Below are 19,428 nucleotides of genomic sequence, written 5' to 3' on the forward strand. Positions count from 1 at the left end.
TTACAATAAGTTATGGACGATACTAAAGTTACTTTAGTACGTGTCGAATGCACAAACATACCTGCTAATATTTGAATTTCTTTTATATGCTCACTACAAAGAATTTCAAATAGAATAGTTGAACCAAACAATGACGGAGTTCCTTAATATTAAATAAACAAATTAAAACACGTTACCTACTCGTAGGTACTTGTACATGCGTCTAGGTAATATCATTAATTTTCCAATTGCGGCCAAATATTGCAACTATTTTATTTAATAATGTACAGTGTCATCTGTTTATAGTTGCCCAAAATAATCAAACTTGTTAAATAGAGCGTCGAATACCTACCTACCTAGTTAAAAAAAAACTTTAATTTATTTATTTGTGTAAGTTGTAAGTTTTGAACAACGCCAGTTTGCATCTCTGGCTAAAGAGTTTGATACACATTCCTGAACTTAGTAACTAACGATAGGGACACAGCGATATAATACGTTAGACACTTTTGGTTTTTACACCAGTGTTGCGTTCGTCAGTTACTAAGTAGGAATATGTTACACAAGCGCTTTACCTGATAGTGTACCTATTAAGTGTTTATTTATTTGCACCCTTTTTATTTCTTAGTTCTATGTATTGTCGGTTTGTTATAGTTATTGTTTGTATTTGCACTTTTATTACAAATCTTTGAATTGTTCCATTTTTGATAAAATAATCCATACCTAACCAATTACACGCAATGTATACGTTTATTTTCTTGGTGTTAAATTCTGTTAAACAGACTTAATTATGTCGATACATACTTTTAATAAACCCACATGTTTATTCAGATAAATTGTAACTCAATGTAACTTAATGAAGAACATAAAGTTGGAGCCCGATTCTGACATTATTTTCTTTTTCTGGTACTGTTATGGATTTGAACTATCAGCTCAAATCCACAACACACAGAACAACAAATTAAAATTAAAATAGTTTTTTTGTGGATTTAACCTTTGATTATTTTTATGTTGTCAAATCCATGTGCATTTAAATTTAATAAAACTGTGTGTGTAATCACTTTATAATTTAGTAATTATATTTTAATTGTTTTTAATGTATTCCGATAAACACAACTGCATTTATTTGTAAGCGAAATTGTATATAGTATTTGAATAAACTGTGATATTTAATAAACATTTTTAAGAAGCTGTAATGTTGGTTTCTACTTTCATTTTATCGACCTGAGTGATATAAAACAGAAGGATATATAATTTAGAGTGCCATTAAAGCTATATCCGACCACCCACTAAAAGTGATATATCAAAACCTTTTAAGATCGTATAAGAGCCAGGCACGGCGTATTTATAGTATCCGACTTATGACTGACGTCTGTTCTTTGCGTTCAAGTAAGATAGGGTAACCGTATAACTAATAAAGATAAAGTTTCGATTACAAATTGTATTCAACTGAATTGACCCTAATAATATTAACCTTTACTTAGAAGAAAGTAGGTACAGAAAGTACAGATAAGCCTCTTGAAATTAACCATGGTAATTACTAATTATTGGATTGTATAACTTACGATATGACATATTTTCGGATTTTATTGAATGCAGAACTCAGCAAGAAGTCACAAATAAATCCAAGTTAGGTAGAGCTATCAACAGTTTGTAGGCTTTTATAACGAAGTCTGTCAGTCAAATAATAACAAATGAAATACTTATTCGGCAAATTCAATATGCATTTCCTATGTAGCCTTATGTATTGAAAACTAGCAATAACAGTTATATTTTCGGCAGTTCCGGTCGCTAGGGATTCGATGTGCCATTTTCATTTCCCCTCTCTCTCGTAGGGGATGGATGTCAAAAATTAAAATTTATGAAAATCGATCCAGTTAGCCATAAGTAATGTAAACTTGAGTTACTTTAGTATTACAATAATATTGCTGATCGTGTCGCAATCGTATCGTGCATTCTAAATCTGATTTATTTGAAATAACAAATTAGAGTTATTTCTGTATCAGGCCATTAGTCAAACTCGAGAGTAAATCACGAGTTCAAAGATGGCGGCTCGCGTTTGTCACTCGAGATCCGTTAATTGGGACTTGTTTGGGATGTAACAAGGAACGGGTTGTCTGTTTGAGCTTTAATGATCATAAGTGGGGATTAGTATTAGGTAAATGGAAATCGCACACCTATTAATACAGTTTTTATCCGACTGACAAAAAAGAAAGGCCATTAAAAATAAATAAATAATGGAGCTAAAACTTACGGCTTGTCAGTATTCACATCTTAACGGATAAATAAACGTACCTAGTCACTCAACTTAGATGTTAGATGTCGAAATCCACACTGCAGCACGCCAGTGCAACCTCCGAAGCATGACTACAGAACTCAAGTACTCTTGTTTTACCACGTGTAAGGTAGACTTCGTGATGACGAAGTGTACTTTACACGTGGTAAAACAAGAGTACTCGCCTCCACCTTTTCCAGTTAGGCTGCTCCAAATATGAGCATGATATTTCACTGTGTCCTACCTAATAAGGTGATTAGATAATGACTCTCCATCCGTTGCTCGTCTGCTCATAAATTTGCTTGCGCGATAAGACATGCTACAGTCCACAACTTGCTCAAGTAAGCTCAAACATGGCACAGGTTGGTAACGAAATAAACGGACATTGCATTATCTAAACAAAATTTTGGTACTTAAGCTTTTGGAGATAGGTACATGTTTCCAGAAAGCTAATCATAATCATTAATCATTTATTTGCGTGAAAAGGGTACAGTTACAGATGTTCACGTTAAGCACTTTTAAGTAGCATATTACTCAATGCCTGTTGTTCTTATATTTATCGTGTTTATAAACCGCAATAGGTACGTAGTATGCGTCTAGAAAACTTTTTAGATACTGGTGGTAGAAATTGAGAGATATCTTAGGGTGTAGTCCTGTAGTTGAACAGTAATCACAAATATGAATCGACTAATTTAGGTAACCATACAGGACGGAAGCTACCAATCAATTAAAGTGGTTAAGTGATTATTGTTACGTAGGTACATTTCTAATTGTCATTACGGACTTCAGAGCAGTTGAATTTTATTCATAAAGCATCTATAAATGTTGTCGTCCTGTAACATACGAATGAATCAGCCAAAAGATGTCTTTCGCAGCAGACAACTGCGAAAAAAAACGTGGAGGCCAATTCTAACTTATATTGTGACGTCAAAATGATATCGAAATGATGTCAGTCGCCCTTGCGTCTCGCTCGCGCCGACACATGTACGGACAAGTGCGAGCGAAATGAACGCGCCAATGACAATATTTTGATATAAATTTGATGTCAGAATGTATAACTTTGAAGTGGCCTCATGGGCTCTCACCAGATTCACAATTACGGGATTGGCTATGGGTAGAAATATGATTAAGACCGAGAACGAAAAGGAAGCTTTCCAACAAGATCTTTTCAGGTGTATGTATATATTGTGTTGTGGTGGTGTAAAGCAAAATAAGTTATGCATTTTTCAATATACCTACTTTGAGCGCAACAATTAAATAAACCCTAAACGAATTCACATTAAAATGCTACAAGCCTAAAAAAATATGCTAGACGCTCGTTATAAATAGTTAATGAAGGTTTTTATAAAGTTATTACACTAATGACTTCAACCCTCGAGTAGTTTCTTTTAAAATTGTTTTTATTCGTAATCATAATCCTCTAGAACCCTATAAACCGGTGCAAATATGTTTTTTTTTGTAATATTTCCAAGAAGGATAATAAGAAGTCTTACTTAGCCAGTGCATATATTTGTTTTTATTTATTTGCTTCATGACGTTCACATTGTCTGAATAATGTATCTAGATGACAAATAAAAAACAAATAAATAGGCAGCTGTGACACTGTTGTACAAGCACTTTTGGCTACCTATTACCGAACTTGGTAACTGCCTGTAAAAATAGGTCTATATTCATAACTATTCTATTAGCATAGAAACATAACAGAATCTGAATTTGTATCATTGCCAACATACCTCATAAGATGTGTCATTCCCCTATGAAGCAAGTAACGCCTCTAAAATTCGCAGAATCTGGCTATATATTTTTAGTTGCGCAAACGCGAGAGAGTCGAGTTTTGCGCCCAGTATAACAAGACCCCGAGATCCGTACCAAACTATGCATAATCACCATAATCGGAGAGCGCACTTAGGCTGGTTCGAAAGGCTTGAACTCATGCGTGTTCGGTAAATGGGAATGTATCCCCTGGATGGGAATGACTAACCCGAAAACGATTGAGCGCGAATAACTTGTTTACAAAGTGACTCAGGATTTGTAATATTTTGATCTATTTTAGTAACTATGCTTCATTGTATTATTGATTATTAAATCCTTTGTTTGAATTTTTTACGTTGTACCAAATTTATACGGTAAGGCGGGTCGCGGGGTAGTAAGTTATACGTATCCAAAAAATAATATTTAAATAAATTACTTTAAAAAAAACTGAAATACATGTTTGTCGTAGGTATGCTAAAGAAATATATAGAAGTGTGAGTAGAATAATATGACATAAAATAATTTGATTTGTTCCGTAGTTAAACAAAAAGTGACTCAAGCGTTATTACACGACTGCCCCAAAAAAGAGTGTATTGTTTTCAGGGTTCATGTTTGTATGTGGGTATGTAAGTTTCTTTGTTACACCGTAACAGCTAAGTGCCTGAACCGATTTAGGTGTTTGAGATATCATTGGAATCCTTACGTCATCCCGAGTAACATAGGCTATGTGACGTCATCACAAAACCAATATGGCGGATTAGGCACTGCAAATTGTGCAACCGAAACAAAAATAAAACTTATAAACCTATCGAGTTGGGTATTAAAATAAAGGATTTTGAAAGACGATTCTAAAACTGTACACAAAATATGGTTTAAACTATTCATTTAGTAGGACAAGATTTTATAAAATATAAGTATAACGCAAAAAAAAATGAATTGTCTAAATCTATTGAATGGGGTATTAAAAGAAAGGATTTTTTAAGGCGATCATACGAATATATATAAGTTATATGTTTAATTGTATCGTTGGAGAGAAAATACGAAATGTTCTACATCGCGCTAATGACATTTCTCTTTGCAGATATATACGACAACGTCATACGTGGCGCTAACGTTATTTTCAATTGCGAAAGTGTCAAATACGAAAGGAACGGTTTGAACGATTGACTAGGTAAGCATTTCTCAAAAAAAAGTTGTACATTTCGATCACATCTTAGATTTCTATAAAATTGGTATGCTGGTAAAGTACATGAAGCTGAACAATTTCCACCATATTTCCCAAAATGTCCAAGAAAGTTTGTATGAAACATCCTTTTTTGTTACCAGATTTCCTTACACATTTGGTAACAAAAAAGGAATGTTTCATACATACTTTCTTGGACATTTTGGGAAATATGGTGGAAATTGTTCAGCTTCATGTACTTTACCAGCATACCAATTTTTATAGAAATCTAAGATGTGATCGAAATGTACAAATTATTTGAGAAATGCTCAGGTACTCTGAATAAACATATTGTGCTGTTTATTATAAGATTTAACTTGAGACTTTGAATAGAAGACACTATTATCATGACTGTAGAAGGCAGGTCTTTGATGATGATTTTAATTTTGCACGACAAATTTTGCAAATCCCGGAGCACACGTGCTACTGTTGTGAAACAATATTTTACGAGAAGCAAAGACTGGGAGCTTAAGATAGATGGGCTCTTCCTGCAACTTCCACGAGTATTTTAATAACGAAAGCCGAAGGCCGAACTCCGCATAGGGTCGACGCTCCGAAGCGTAAGGCAGGTGCGTGCTTCCTGTAAATTCCCCAAGTATCTTAATTGCGAAGGCCGAAGGCCGAGCTCCGCGTAGGGCCGAAGGCCCGAAGCGTAAGAAAGGTGCACGCTTTTTGCAGTTTCCCCAAGTTTCTTAATTGTAAATACCGAAGGCCGAGCTTCGCGTAGGGCCGAAGGCTCGGAGCGTAAGAGAGGTGCATGCTTCCTGCAGCTTCCCCAACTATCTTAATTGCGAAGGCCGAAGGTTCGCGTAGGGCCGAAGGCCCGGAGCGTAAGAAAGGTGCACGTTTTTTGCAGCTTCCCCAAGAATCTTAATTGCGAAGGCCGAATGCCGAGCTTCGCATAGGGCCGAAGGCCCGGAGCGTAAGAAAGGTGCACTCTTTCTGCAGCTCGAAGTATCTTAATTGCGAAGGCCGAATGCCGAGCTTCGCATAGGGCCGAAGGCCCGGAGCGTAAGAAAGGTGCACGCTTTCTGCAGCTCGAAGTATCTTAATTGCGAAGGCCGAAGGCCGAGCTTCGCGTATGGCTGAAGGCCCGGAGCGTAAGAAAGGTGCACGCTTTCTGCAGCTCGAAGTATCTTAATTGCGAAGGCCGAAGGCCGAGCTTCGCGTAGGGCCGAAGGCCCGGAGCATAAGAAAGGTGCACGCTTTCTGCAGCTTTTCCAAGTTTCTTAATTACGAAGGCCGAAGGCCGACCTTCGCGTAGGGCAGACGGCCCAGAGCGTAAGAAAGGTGTACGTTTTCTGTAGCTTCCTCAAGATTCTTAATTACAAAGGCCGGAGGCCGAGCTTCGCGTAGGGCCGAAGGCCCGGAACGTAAGAAAGGTGCATGCTTTCTGCAGCTTCCCTAAGTATCTTAATTGCGAAGACCGAAAGCCAATTTATAATTATGTAGTTGCAGAGATATTAAGCCATAGTACTTTTCAATACGTCTGGTTTTTGGGTCCGACCTATTTAGGTTTTTAAGCACGTTTTATGCTAACATATCAAAATATCAACATGATGAAAGCTTCTTGAAGTAACTTAAGTGCCTTAAATCATATAAAAGATGTGGTTGGTTTGTATGGTCACTAAAATGTATAAAATAAAATAAATTAATTAAAAATTAAAAAACACGACTGCAATTTAAAAGCGAACTGAAAAGCTAAAAATAATTTTTAGTTATGTTAGGTACTCCAACTTAATGAATGTAAAATATAATATATAGGTAAGTGTTCTGTCAGGGTCGTAAACAGCAAACGGAAAAGTTTAGGCTCATTTAGGATCGTGACTGTACCTGTATATTTTGTTTCGATGCAGTCGGGGACCTGTGAATGGGAAAAATTCAATATATCAAGGTCCCCGACTGCAATCGAAATAAAATATACAGGTACAGTCACGATCCTAGACGAGCCTAAACTTTTCCGTTTGCTGTTTACGACCCTGACAGAACACTTACCTATATATTATATTTTACATTCATTAAGTTGGAGTACCTAACATAACTAAAAATTATTTTTAGCTTTTCAGTTCGCTTTTAAATTGCAGTCGTGTTTTTTAATTTTTAATTAATTTTGATTTGAGAACATCAAAGATATTGGGCACGGAAGGCAATATGTGGATTTTTAGTAATAGGTAAGTACCGGTAACGATCCCTGCATCTACTCGTAGCACTCTAGGTACATTGTTAGCACAGTACTGAGATTACTGAGAACTTTCCAATCAGTGCCTTTCAGACACATTCGCCAGGTCAATAGACACAGCAGCTGACGATTGCTGGCCTCAATGGACACTGTTAGATTGAAATATAGGGATACCTACACGAGCAAACATATTAATGGTCCTCACAGACAGTGGTCGCAAACATTTTCACGTAATTGTTCTTGGTATGGACAGACAGTGTTTGCCGAGTACACCGAGTGCCCGCATATTCATCACGTTAATTACGGCTGCGTTTGAAATTCATCAACTTAATTTGGGAGACCAAATGTTGACGGTGTCTGGAAGTGTTATATTTGCTTGTGTTTCGTAATGAGTGGCGGAAAAAGTAAAGTAGCACGCTGTTTACTTTAGCAATTGTCGACGAATTATGATATCAAGATTTTTCAAAATATGAAAATAAACCTTCCTAAAATACAAAGGTGCATTGCATGCGGTGGTGGTATTTCATGTTTTGTTAGGTAGCTATTCATAGAAGGTTTCGTAGACTAGATATAATTTAGTATGGCGTTATTTGTGTCTCTCAAATCTGACAAACCGTTGATAATCGTTTGTCCCTATCCCTCATTTTGACATTTTATAGATTTTGTTGTTGTTGTTGTATAAAGTTGTTAGATGAGACAAAATTTATAATATTTGTAAGAGGTTGCTAAGTTTTATGAATCATTCAAATTCATCGGCAATAACATTAATGCTGAATAGCCAACATTCACTGTCTAAGGCATTTATTTATTAGGACATTTCTACAAAGTCTAAATATTAGCAGCCGAAAACTCGTATTCATTGTACAATTTGACGTATTTGATTTAAGACAGGTATTTCCAAAATTCTCGTTCCGGTATGTCTGCTGCAACGAGAGACGCGGCTGGGAACAGACTGGGGGTTGAACCGATTGCAAGGCACAAAAGCAAAATGCTGCTTTTTCTAAGTATGTATTTAAATGTGAAAATATGAGCAAGATCACGATTCTTCCTACCTACTTTCTTCAATATGTCCGGAATATTTTTTTTGATAGTCGCTTCTCCGGGTGCCATACCTAATATCTCTCGAAATGTATGTTCTTCTTCGAAAGATTTTTGTTGTTTAGGTTTACAGAACGTTGGCCCTAAATACTTGCTGGATCTCAAAGACGGAGCCAGACTATAGAGGAGCTAAAAAGCGAGTTTAGCGGCGGGAAGAGAGGAGACGCTCAGGTACCTACTGATAAGGGAAATGCCACCGATTTCACAGTATTTCTCTTTAGAGGTCATATTATTTGTGAGTCATATAATATTTTTGTATGTTTTGAAGGCGCAGACAGCATTTTAAGTACAAGGAAATTTGATGATTAACAGGAATGTCTACGTAAGGGCTTCTATCGCGAAGGTGTGTCAATTTTCGCAAACCGAAATTCACTGATTCACATAAATTATGCTCACGAGCACGTGAAGGATCAGGTTTACTACATACCTTGTGACTTTTAACGTTCATAAGTTTTAACTAAGTTTAGGTCAGTACATTAATTACCAATTAAAAGATGACTCACGTTAGACCGGGCCGGGCTGGAGCTTCCGGAGCTTCGTTTTCTATGGTGATCACCGGTCATCTGTCATAGAAAAGTAAGCGCCGGAAGCTCCGGCCCGAACAGTGCCCGGTCTAACGTGAGTCATCCTTAATAGTACATCAACATTTATGTTGATAAAGGCATTTTGGAAACGATCGACTTTCTATGGCTCCTCTACACCATGGGCCAACGCCGGCTACTCCAAGGGACGCAGCCATGCGGTAGAATGAGATAGCAATATCACTTGCTCCCTCTAACGCATAAATGCGTCCCTTGGAGTGGCCGGCGTTGGCCCATCGTGTAGAGGAGCCATTAAATAGAAGCGCCATTTTATGTCTCTGCCATGGAAGCGTCCACGTGGGAATGCTGAGACGCCGCGTCGCGCCATCTATTCGCAGCACTATATCACTCTAATTGTTAATTTATGGCACGTTTTGAATTATTACGATATAACATTTTGAATTTGATATTTGTGTGTAGTTGTTTTATTTTATTTTATGTCTTTTTATTGAAATTATTTATCAGTATCTAAATTATACTAAGTATAATTATATAAGTAATATTATATATAACCAGTCACATGATTGATATTTTTCAGTGAACTCTTATTATTATAATAAAATAAGGGTGACAGCTGGCAACTACAGTGGCCAAAAGCATGTGAGTGGTATTATATATCCAGAAATTACTTTCTGCTTGTTTAGTTAATCCATTTTGATGAAATTTCAGATAGGAATGGACTAGTTTAGGTACTGCTTTATGCATAAAAATCTACCCCACGGAAGAAGGAAGGGTAAATTCCTCTGAACCATTCTCGTATGTTTGAGGCAGCGGGTAGACAGTATTGGAATAAATCTGAATCTTTTGTATACATGTAGAAATGTATATTTGACTATGTTAAAGCAGGGGTCATCGGATACTGGAATCTATACCTACAGTCACTTATTTTCGCCTCAATTTAAGTACTATAATCTAATCGTATAGCCATACAGGTACTGGAATCTACAGTCACTTATTTTCGCATCAATTTACTTGAATCTAATCGTATAGCCGTTGAGGTACTGAAATCTACAGTCACTTATTTTCGCCTCAATTTACTTGAATCTAATCGTATAGCCGTTCAGGTACTGGAATCTACAGTAACTTATTTTCGTCTCAATTTACTTGAATCTCGTATAGCCGTTCAGGTACTGGAATCTACAGTCACTTATTTTCGCCTAAATTTACTTGAATCTAATCGTATAGCCGTTATGGCCTCGTAGCCAACGTGCCGATCGCTTACGCTCCGTAGCTATCGAAACGCAACTGTCATTGTCGCACTAATATGGAAGAGTGATTGAGAGCAACAAAGCGTTTCGTTGTCGAAGCGATAGCGATTGTCATCTTGGCTAGGCCGGCAGGTACTGGAATCTACAGTCACTTATTTTCGCCTCAATTTACTAGAATCTGATCGTACAGCCATTTAGGTATCGACGCGGAACGTCTCTATTCCCCAACAATGCAGCTTGTCTCAGACGCCGTCATTGATTGAATCTAAACGCGCGTATGCAATATTCGGACTCCGCCGGATATTCGAAAGGGAATTTCAAATGCAATTGGAGAATAGAATAGGAATTATCTAGTAAGATGTAGGTTCGTAGTTCTGTACACTTATGGGTATCTGAGATAACTACTTCTACAAGTTCTACATGATAAAAATTACTCGTAACTCAATTCAAAATTCAAATTCGAAATTCAAAATCAAAATTCAGATTCGTGCGCGAATCCGACTCACACTTGGCCAGTTTTTTAAAATTCTCCAGGTTTGTAGATGCTTAATAGTATAGTAGTATTTCGGTTGATTCCTCATTAATTAGCTTCCTCAGTGCTTGTCAGGCTTGTAATTAACACTCCTTTAAAACAATAGAGGAAACAATAAACGGTCTAATTACTGATATTGAATGCGATTCGGTCATAAACCGATTTATACAGAAGGGAAACTCGAGTAGGGTGTGGTGGGTGGGTGGTGGTGATGCGCTACAAACTATCATACAATACAATCGTGATATAATGGAGAGCTTTTCAGTCGAGTACCATGTTTAGGCAACGAAGCTTGCTGAGTTGCCTAAGGAAGGTACGAGATTAAAAAGCTTGATTATATCACTATTGTATACAATACTTTTTCTACGAGTCAACAAAAAAAATACTTAAAACTAGTAGAAGAATCATATATGTAGGTAAAAAAACCAAAAGTATACAGCTAAGATGCGCGAGCAGCCGCGATACCTTCATATTCGTAGTACGAATATGAAGGTATCGCGGCTATACTCGTAACGTATTAGTACGAGTATGAAGGTATCGCGGCTGCTCGTGCGACCCGGCCCCGCGCCCCGCGCCCCCGGCCGGTTGGTCAACGACACCTTCTCGTAACTCATGAGGCCCTGGTACTTGCTCCGCGCTTTCGATTGGTCAATTTCATTATAGTTGCCTAAACAGTATCGAAATGAATATTATAGTTGAGTTGGGGTCCCATAGTGAAAAAAGTATGCGATTTCACTTTGGTATACGAAGTCTTAATTCAAGCATTGCATTCGACGAGTAGAAAAATATAGTTATATACAAGCATGTGATCTGCTCGGCGGCAGCTTTTTTATGGGTCGTGTGATATTTATAATATAAATTAGTTAAGGTGAAATTAGGAGGAAGCCTTCTGTACACAATAATAAATTAATATTGCGGCTCACTGGACTGTGTAAGCACTTCATCACGTTTTGAAACGTCGCGTACACTGAATATGTCATATCATTCATACCAATGGCACCTAATGATCTGTAGCTCGTTAATTAGAAGTCATTTCATGCATCGAGAGCGGTGAAAATTGTGATAGTGCGACTCAGTATGGTTGTGTTATTATACTAGTAACTAGTTACCTGTTTAGTTATTTTGTTTCATTTTTAATTAACCATCTAATTCCTTAGTAGGTATTTTAGTAGGTACACAGGTTTTTATACTTAATCGTCTTGACTTGTCTTACTCAGTTTTCTAGTAATTCATAAATTCGTCTGGCTCTGTATTTGTTCTTTTAACGTAACGTTCTTTACTCGTCTTGTCGTCGTCGCTATCCATCACTGACTTCTTCTTTTTATCCCTATCTTAATTAATAAGTCTTATTAGTTTTTCGCCATGGTCTTCCTTGTTGTCTGTAATTATCCCTTTATTTTTTTACTTGTGTTGGTATGTAGGTATTCGTAGTGTTAAACATTCATCATTCGTTCCACTTAAGTACCTCTCTCTAAACTGCAAGACCTTTGCCTTTTAATTTAGTACACATTGCACAGCAAATATTACGTCACAAAGGCTCAATAAATAACGGTTTCCAATGCGACAATAACTCATATTTGAGATGTAAACGCATTTGATATTCGAACATTGGACATTCCACGTCTGAAATTGGTTCGTAACTGTGTTCTAGAATAACTTTCGCATGCTGCTATCTTCTTTAATAAGTAATTTACAAAACACGACTTTGTTCTGTTTTAATATGGTTCAAAGTTCAACAAAGTATTGATGCGTGATTGGAGCATCGAAATGCCTTTTCTGTTTGTTTCGATTGGGATCAACAGACGAACGTTGACACATGGTGTTTGCAATTGGTTTCCTATTTATGCTCAAATGCGAATATTCTGAGGGAGATGATAGCAATAATTGTTAACATTTCATTAGCGCTTAAAATTGTTTGTTTAGTTATGTTTATACATAACCTGAAATATAGAAAGCTATTGGAATCCAGTGATGATTGTAATAGAATAAAATAAAAAATCAAAAATTTGACCTTTATTAATTGTAGTCTCACACATAAATAGCTCAAGATAATCGAGCCCATTTGTTAAAAACTGGTTGTATGTATGATTAATGAAAGCAGGTACATAAATACTTACACTAAATAAATATATTGCTACCTTACAAATGTCATCTTGGACTATTTATGTCATCTTTTCAGATCTTATAAGATTTTAATAATTTATCTTATTGGTTTTTACGTGCGACGCCCCGATATTCTGAATACAAACTCTAATGTGATTTTAGTACGTACTTAATAAGAGTTTATTAAAAATGCACTTTAAAAACCTCACTCTGTGGTCATTTAAATATTATTCAGTCAAGTTCGCTGAATAACTTCATAAAATCGCAATAAAAAGTTAATATACGACGTCGTTTTCAAACACACCGCATGTTATTGTTGTCGTAAACGGTTAATAGTTGGCGTCCGACAATACCTGCCGCCTGATTTATGATGTCCGGAGTAAACATGGCTTGTAAAATAAAAACCTGGCATTAGAGGTGTCGTCGGCGCAAGCGCGGCTGCTGACGGCACCATTACTTAGGTACTGTGTAGATGTAGAACGTTAATTGCAATTGACCTTTACCAGTACAAATTGAACCGTAAACCGTAACGGACGGTTACAGTTTATGGTTCAATTTATAATAGTTAATGGTCTATTACATTAACGTTTCGGCCAACACTGGTACCTACAGTCACCAACAGAAGTGACGAAGCGGGCTGGTTTTCAAATAGATGGGTGCACGCGGTTATGCTCTTCTTCTTCTTCTCGTGTCGAGATTCCTTTTCTATGCTCTTACAAGCTACGAGGTTGACTTCCAATCATTTCGAACACCTCTCTATAGTTCGTTTTTTGGCATTAGAAATAAGGTAAACAATCTTGACGTGTCTTTGAAAAACACGTTGGAAAAATAAATAATGGCAAATATGTAACAATTATGAATCTAATACGATCATTTATATTCTTCTGCTTTCATAAGTACCTAATAGTTACTGATTTTTAAAAAGCGTTTTTCAATTAAAAGACACGTCAAGATCGCTTACCTTCTTTCTAATGCTAAAAAAACGAACTATAGCTTCGTTACTTCTGCTGCTCTATAATCATCTACTAATAATTTTAGGTATTAGTCGAGTAATATTACAGGATACTGCTCCTATTAGTCGAGTGGTTTAGGTTTTCAAATTGGAAGTCGCCATGAATAATTATGTAAATAAAACAAATTATTGAACAACACACCCTTCTTCCTTCATTTAAGCACAACCGCAACGTATTTAGTTTTACGTGCCTTTTTTGCACATTTAGCAATTATTCCTTTATATAATTTTATATTTAGTATGATTTAGTAACGTAGTTATTGACGTTTCTTTTCTTAGAATGTGGGTCAAATTTAGATTAGTAGATTTGATTTTCTCAAATTACTCTGGCGACAACAACCACAACCTATATTTAAATCCATACAGAGCTGAAAGTAATTACTAACAGAAGCTTTTGATTACAACATCAATTATCCTATTAACAGCTAAGAGATTCATAAACCGTGTAATTTTACAAATCGCCACATCGCAAAAACAACCGTGTTAAGAACAATATAAAGCTGATATTAAAAAACAAATTATGTTTAGATGCGAGGTAGTTAAATTAAGTGAATTCACTCATCCCTCTCCCCATACTAATTACTGACTGCTCAAGCCGCAAGATTAAACCTATATTTTCTTCCCCTTTAATCAGTCCTTAATCCCTAGACGTCAATGGTGCCTGATTGCAAGACCACTTTTCAAAGGAGAGGGGGACTTTTAAAATTATCGAGCATTGAAGCAATTTTCCATGTTTGCTGGAAAACTTGGGGTTAGCAAAGTATGGGATGTAATTTTTGACACGTGATTGCCTATTCATAACAAAGTTTCTGATTATCTTGTAAATTTGCGGTTTGGTAAGTATTAGCTGATTATTTAAGAGGTCTGAGAGAGCTCTTTTGTAAGGAAATAAACTTGGACTTTTCACCAGGTTGGGACTTTCTTTCCGACGTTTTGAACCCAACGCTGTAAAAGGGTTCAAAGCATTGGTACGCGACATAATTTGTATGTTTAGGTATAACAAATACTTTTTCCATGTTTCTACGCTTGATGTGATATGTAATAAAAATAAGTTACTACAATAAATATAATCAGTATCAAGCAATACATTCTGAAATAACGTCATAAAGCAATTTTATTATCTTTCACTCATCGGTTATTCGAAGCGGAGGCATTTGCTCCACAAATTCAGTAGGACTTTGCATTAATTAACACTTGGCTCTGTCACAATGCAAGTGCATGTGAAAAGCAAAGTGAATTAAGACGTTGCACGTCACCAAGAATTATGTATAACAAAGCGCCACCAGCGCGCCGAGCTTGCCAACTAGATTAAATGTGACGAATATCAAGAACGCCATTTGATATACGTTTGGTTACAAATATTAGTCGTGACGTTAGAAATGGGGCGAGTTGGTGCCAAGATTGCCGTCTATTGTAGTTTAGCTGTGACGAGATCAAGACAACTTTTAAGCTCCTGGTAACTAATGAAACTATGGTGTAAAAATAAAACATAAATTAGATAGTCGAATTCCGGGTGGCTAGGTTAATGAAAATATACGTAGTATAATGAAAATTACTTTTGCTGGTAAATCAATTTTAGTTTCACCGAATATTATTAATTAGAGTCATCAAGATTCCTACAAAATGTACGGTCTGTAACGAGAAGTCTTAACCTGTAACAACACCGTTACAGGCTAAGAAAAGCAGACAAAAACTAGCTACTAAATAACCTGTTCGACACCTTGCCGGTGGGCAAACAACGTACGGAGCTATGGTGGCTAATAAAACACTAATTCTTCCTTTTTAGGAACCTATCCAGTGAGCAGCCAAGCGATGAAAGTAAGACAAAAAATATTCGTATTCTTGTAGAAAAATATGTACCTAGATAAATGCTTCCGCTCTTGTGATAAAGACTAAACTGGCTCTCAGAAAAAACATAATGAATTTTAGAGTGGAAATCCATCGACGTACCTAACTGGAAATTTTAAATGTGTACACATGGACTGAAATTACTACAACCATCAACAACAATTGACTTTTTCGTAGATATTAAGTACACGTTGGTATTGGGTTAGGGTTGCCACCTTTTTACTAAGCAAATAGAGTAGTTCTCATCTTAATTCAAAAAATAAAAAGTACACACCATAAAAATAAAGTATTTTATTTTATTTTTTTAAATACATACTTTTTGTTCGACTTGGCGCTGTCTAACAATTTTTTTATCAGTTTTAAAAATATTTATTGCGTCTAAACAGGGTAAACAGAGGTTTAGGTACACTAATAATTCGTTTCGAATCAGCTTCATTGAAGCTTTGTTTCTGTCGTCCCGCCACTTCGCATTCATTACGGAAAACACCCTTTCTGTAAATGCTGAAGTGGCGGGAACGGACAGTAAACGTGAGATCACTTTAAATATATTGGGAAACAAGGTTTCCTGGGAAAATATTGATTCCCATTTTTTAGCTGTGCAGGATTCTTTAAAACTGCTGTTGTATGTCTTTTCCCTCACATCATTTAGAAGGTTTACTTCTGTGTAAAGGCAATCTATATCCAATTTAGATTGCATATTCAACATTTCAGTAATTTTTAAGATCTCTTGAAATGATAATGCAGAATTTAAGTCAAAATGACTTATAATAGCTAGCCAGTTATCAGGTTTAAAGTTGAACCATTTTTCTAGGTAACTTACAGCTTTTTCTATAAATAGATCAAAGTTTTTTAAAATTTTATTTTTTAGGCCCTGTGAAGATTGCTCAAGTAATTCTATTTTCTGCATTGTTATAAACCCATAAAATTTATCTTCTTTTCTTTTCAGTAAATCTTTTTTTATATTTGTCATTATGTTAAAAACATCCAATACTGTGATAGAATCACCCTCTAAGCTCTTCACAGTTTTACAAAATACATTTAATACATGGCTACAGAAATTTAAATACACTTCTATTAAATCTTTATCTTCATTCAATAATAATAAATTTTGCATTATTATTGGGCAATCTTCACCTAGACTAATAAAATAATTCCTTATTGGTGCCCAGTTTTTTAGAACTGTATCCACACAAGGCAAGAGTGAAAGCCAGCGTGTTCCTACATGGCGTTTCAGTTCGTGGAAATTACCATCAGCAGCTTCAACAAATTTTTTTAAGTCTTCTCTCCTAACTGCTGAATGAGCAAAGTGACTGTAGATTTTTAAAATCACGTTTTCTATATCATAAGACAGGAAATCCATGGCACGCTTTACACAGTTGTGAATAATATGTGCATGGCAATTGCCTTTTAATACATCAGGGACCTCCTCTCTAATATTAGTAAATAAAGAATGTCGAGCACCAAAGTTTGCATTTGTGTTATCAGCACTAAATCCAGAAACATTCTCAAAAGTCAAATCCAGGTTTGCTAATGACTCCTTTATAGAACTAAACATGCCATCTGCACTTTCATTAATATTTTCATAGAAATCCAGCAACTTAGTTTGAAGACCATTCTTTGCAGAAAAATATTGCACAACAAGTGGAAAAAGCTTAATATTTTTTTTATTAGAGGCATCTGTTTGAAGGCTGAAGTACTGGTCTTCATTTTTTAAATCATCCACAACACCCTGAAGAGAATATGGCCCCAACACCTCAGTCACTAAAGCTTCCATTTTTGTTCGGCCTAACCGTATGCTGGTGGCTGTGCTTGAGTCAACGTAGATAATTTTATTTAATTTCACTAGACAATCCATACTGTTGTATGAAAGATTATGTTTTATAGCATGATATGTCAAGGCAAGCTCAGCCGCTGAAACATTCTCAGTGTTATTGTTGAGACATGCAGTGTTAGATGTAGATGGAGTTGTCAGGAATTTACTTAAGAGCCCAGATGTTTTTTTAATTTCCATTCTTTTTTTGTGTGTATTAGTATTCTCATGTTGCTTTATCTGGAAATAAAAAAAAAACAAACTATGTTACCTCCACCTTCACCCTTCACCAGTCCACCCTCTCAGGCCCTCAATAAAACAAGACAAGTATGTATGATACAAGTACATATTTATGTACTACATTATTCTTACTAACACAAAATTGAACAGAGTCACAGACACACCATGGCAGTAAGTTAGTTTAGTAATTTTAGTATGCACAAAAACACTCAAACAATACAGTATAGTTAGTTAAGTTAAGACTGTTAGAGTTAAAACATGCACCAGTAACTTGACCAAACAACTAACCGTGAATGAAACTGTATATTAATCGGAATTGTATACCTGTCTTTGAAGTGTGTGTAGGTACTAGGTACGGTCAGACGGTCACATCTATAAATATATAAACAGTCATAAATATGGTTACACCCTTATTACATTGACAATAAGGTGTAACTGTTTACATATTTATGTTCCATCTGTACCTATATTTATGGAGCCGACTGTACTACATAAATTATATAATATGTTAATATGTAGTATGAAAAATATTATTTTTGGCACATGGCTTAAAAATTAATGTATTCAAATTCTTCAATAAAAAACCAGTTAAAAGGCTTCATTTCATTAATCCAAATAGGTAAACTAGGTAATCTATGTAGTGTAGCCAGTGAAGGGTAATAGAATAGGTACCAAAAAAAATTAATGCTCACCTGACCTACGCCACCTGTTCCGATAACAATAACAACACCACACGCTGTGCATTTTGCATTAAAATCGTTAGTTTCATCCTTCTTTAGCCAAGGGAAATCGGCTTCCCATTGAAATTTATATTTTTGTGCACGTTTTTCTACTTTACGTTTTTTTACCACGCGAACAGTCCCATCTTCGTATTCTTCGTCACTTAAGTCACTTTCCATTTTAAATTTAAGGAATCTAACAGTCAAAACACCTTTTAACACTGTTTTAAAACTTATTCTCAACAAAAGTTTAGCGCAGAATCACACACAACACAAGAGACAAGACAGAAAAACGACAGATATTGGGGAATGGGGATACCATGGGGATACCGCGAAAATTTTATTGACACTATTGACAGTGGCAGTGGCAGCTGTCAAGCCTGTCAATGTCAATTTCAAAATGCCAAGCGGTAATGGGGCCCACAAACTCATGTCCAACTAGGGTTGCCAACTATTTTTTGGTGGAATATAGTATTTTCCAGAATAAGGCATCAAAAATATAGTACATTTGAAAAAAAAAAATAGTACTTTTAGATAAAATACTAAACATAAGTGTAAAATACGTTTAATCGGAAATATAGTATTTTAGCGTACTATATATTTTTCCAAAAGTATATAGTACAGAGAGCCAAAATATAGTACAATACTATATTATATAGTACGGTTGGCAACCCTATGTCCAACCAACGTCGGTAAATGAAAAGGACGCAGCGATGCGTTCATATATCTGCGTCCCTTATGTTTGCCAACGTTCGCGTTGGTCATGCATGTGTGTAGGTAGGCCCCATAAAATGCGAAATGTAATAAAATTTCGTTCAGAAACATACTCTAAAGTATTTTACTGTTCAATTTAAGTATGAAAATTTATAAAAT

The 19,428-nt window shown here is 35.9% G+C and overlaps 1 protein-coding gene across 1 annotated transcript; it reads right to left on the reverse strand.

Annotated features, from left to right (window-relative positions):
* Nucleotides 1-15,585: 15,585 nt before the first annotated feature.
* LOC134650372 (uncharacterized) lies at nt 15,586-18,864 on the reverse strand. The gene is made up of 3 exons (XM_063505324.1): nt 18,529-18,864; nt 17,035-17,836; nt 15,586-15,590 (listed from the first exon to the last, which is right to left on the reverse strand). The coding sequence occupies exons 1-3, from the start codon at nt 18,733-18,735 to the stop codon at nt 15,586-15,588; spliced, it is 1,014 nt and encodes a 337-aa protein (XP_063361394.1). The 5' UTR covers nt 18,736-18,864.
* Nucleotides 18,865-19,428: the final 564 nt, after the last annotated feature.

Source organism: Cydia amplana, chromosome 8, assembly GCF_948474715.1.
Source record: "Cydia amplana chromosome 8, ilCydAmpl1.1, whole genome shotgun sequence".
NCBI classification, from domain to species: Eukaryota; Metazoa; Arthropoda; class Insecta; order Lepidoptera; family Tortricidae; genus Cydia; species Cydia amplana.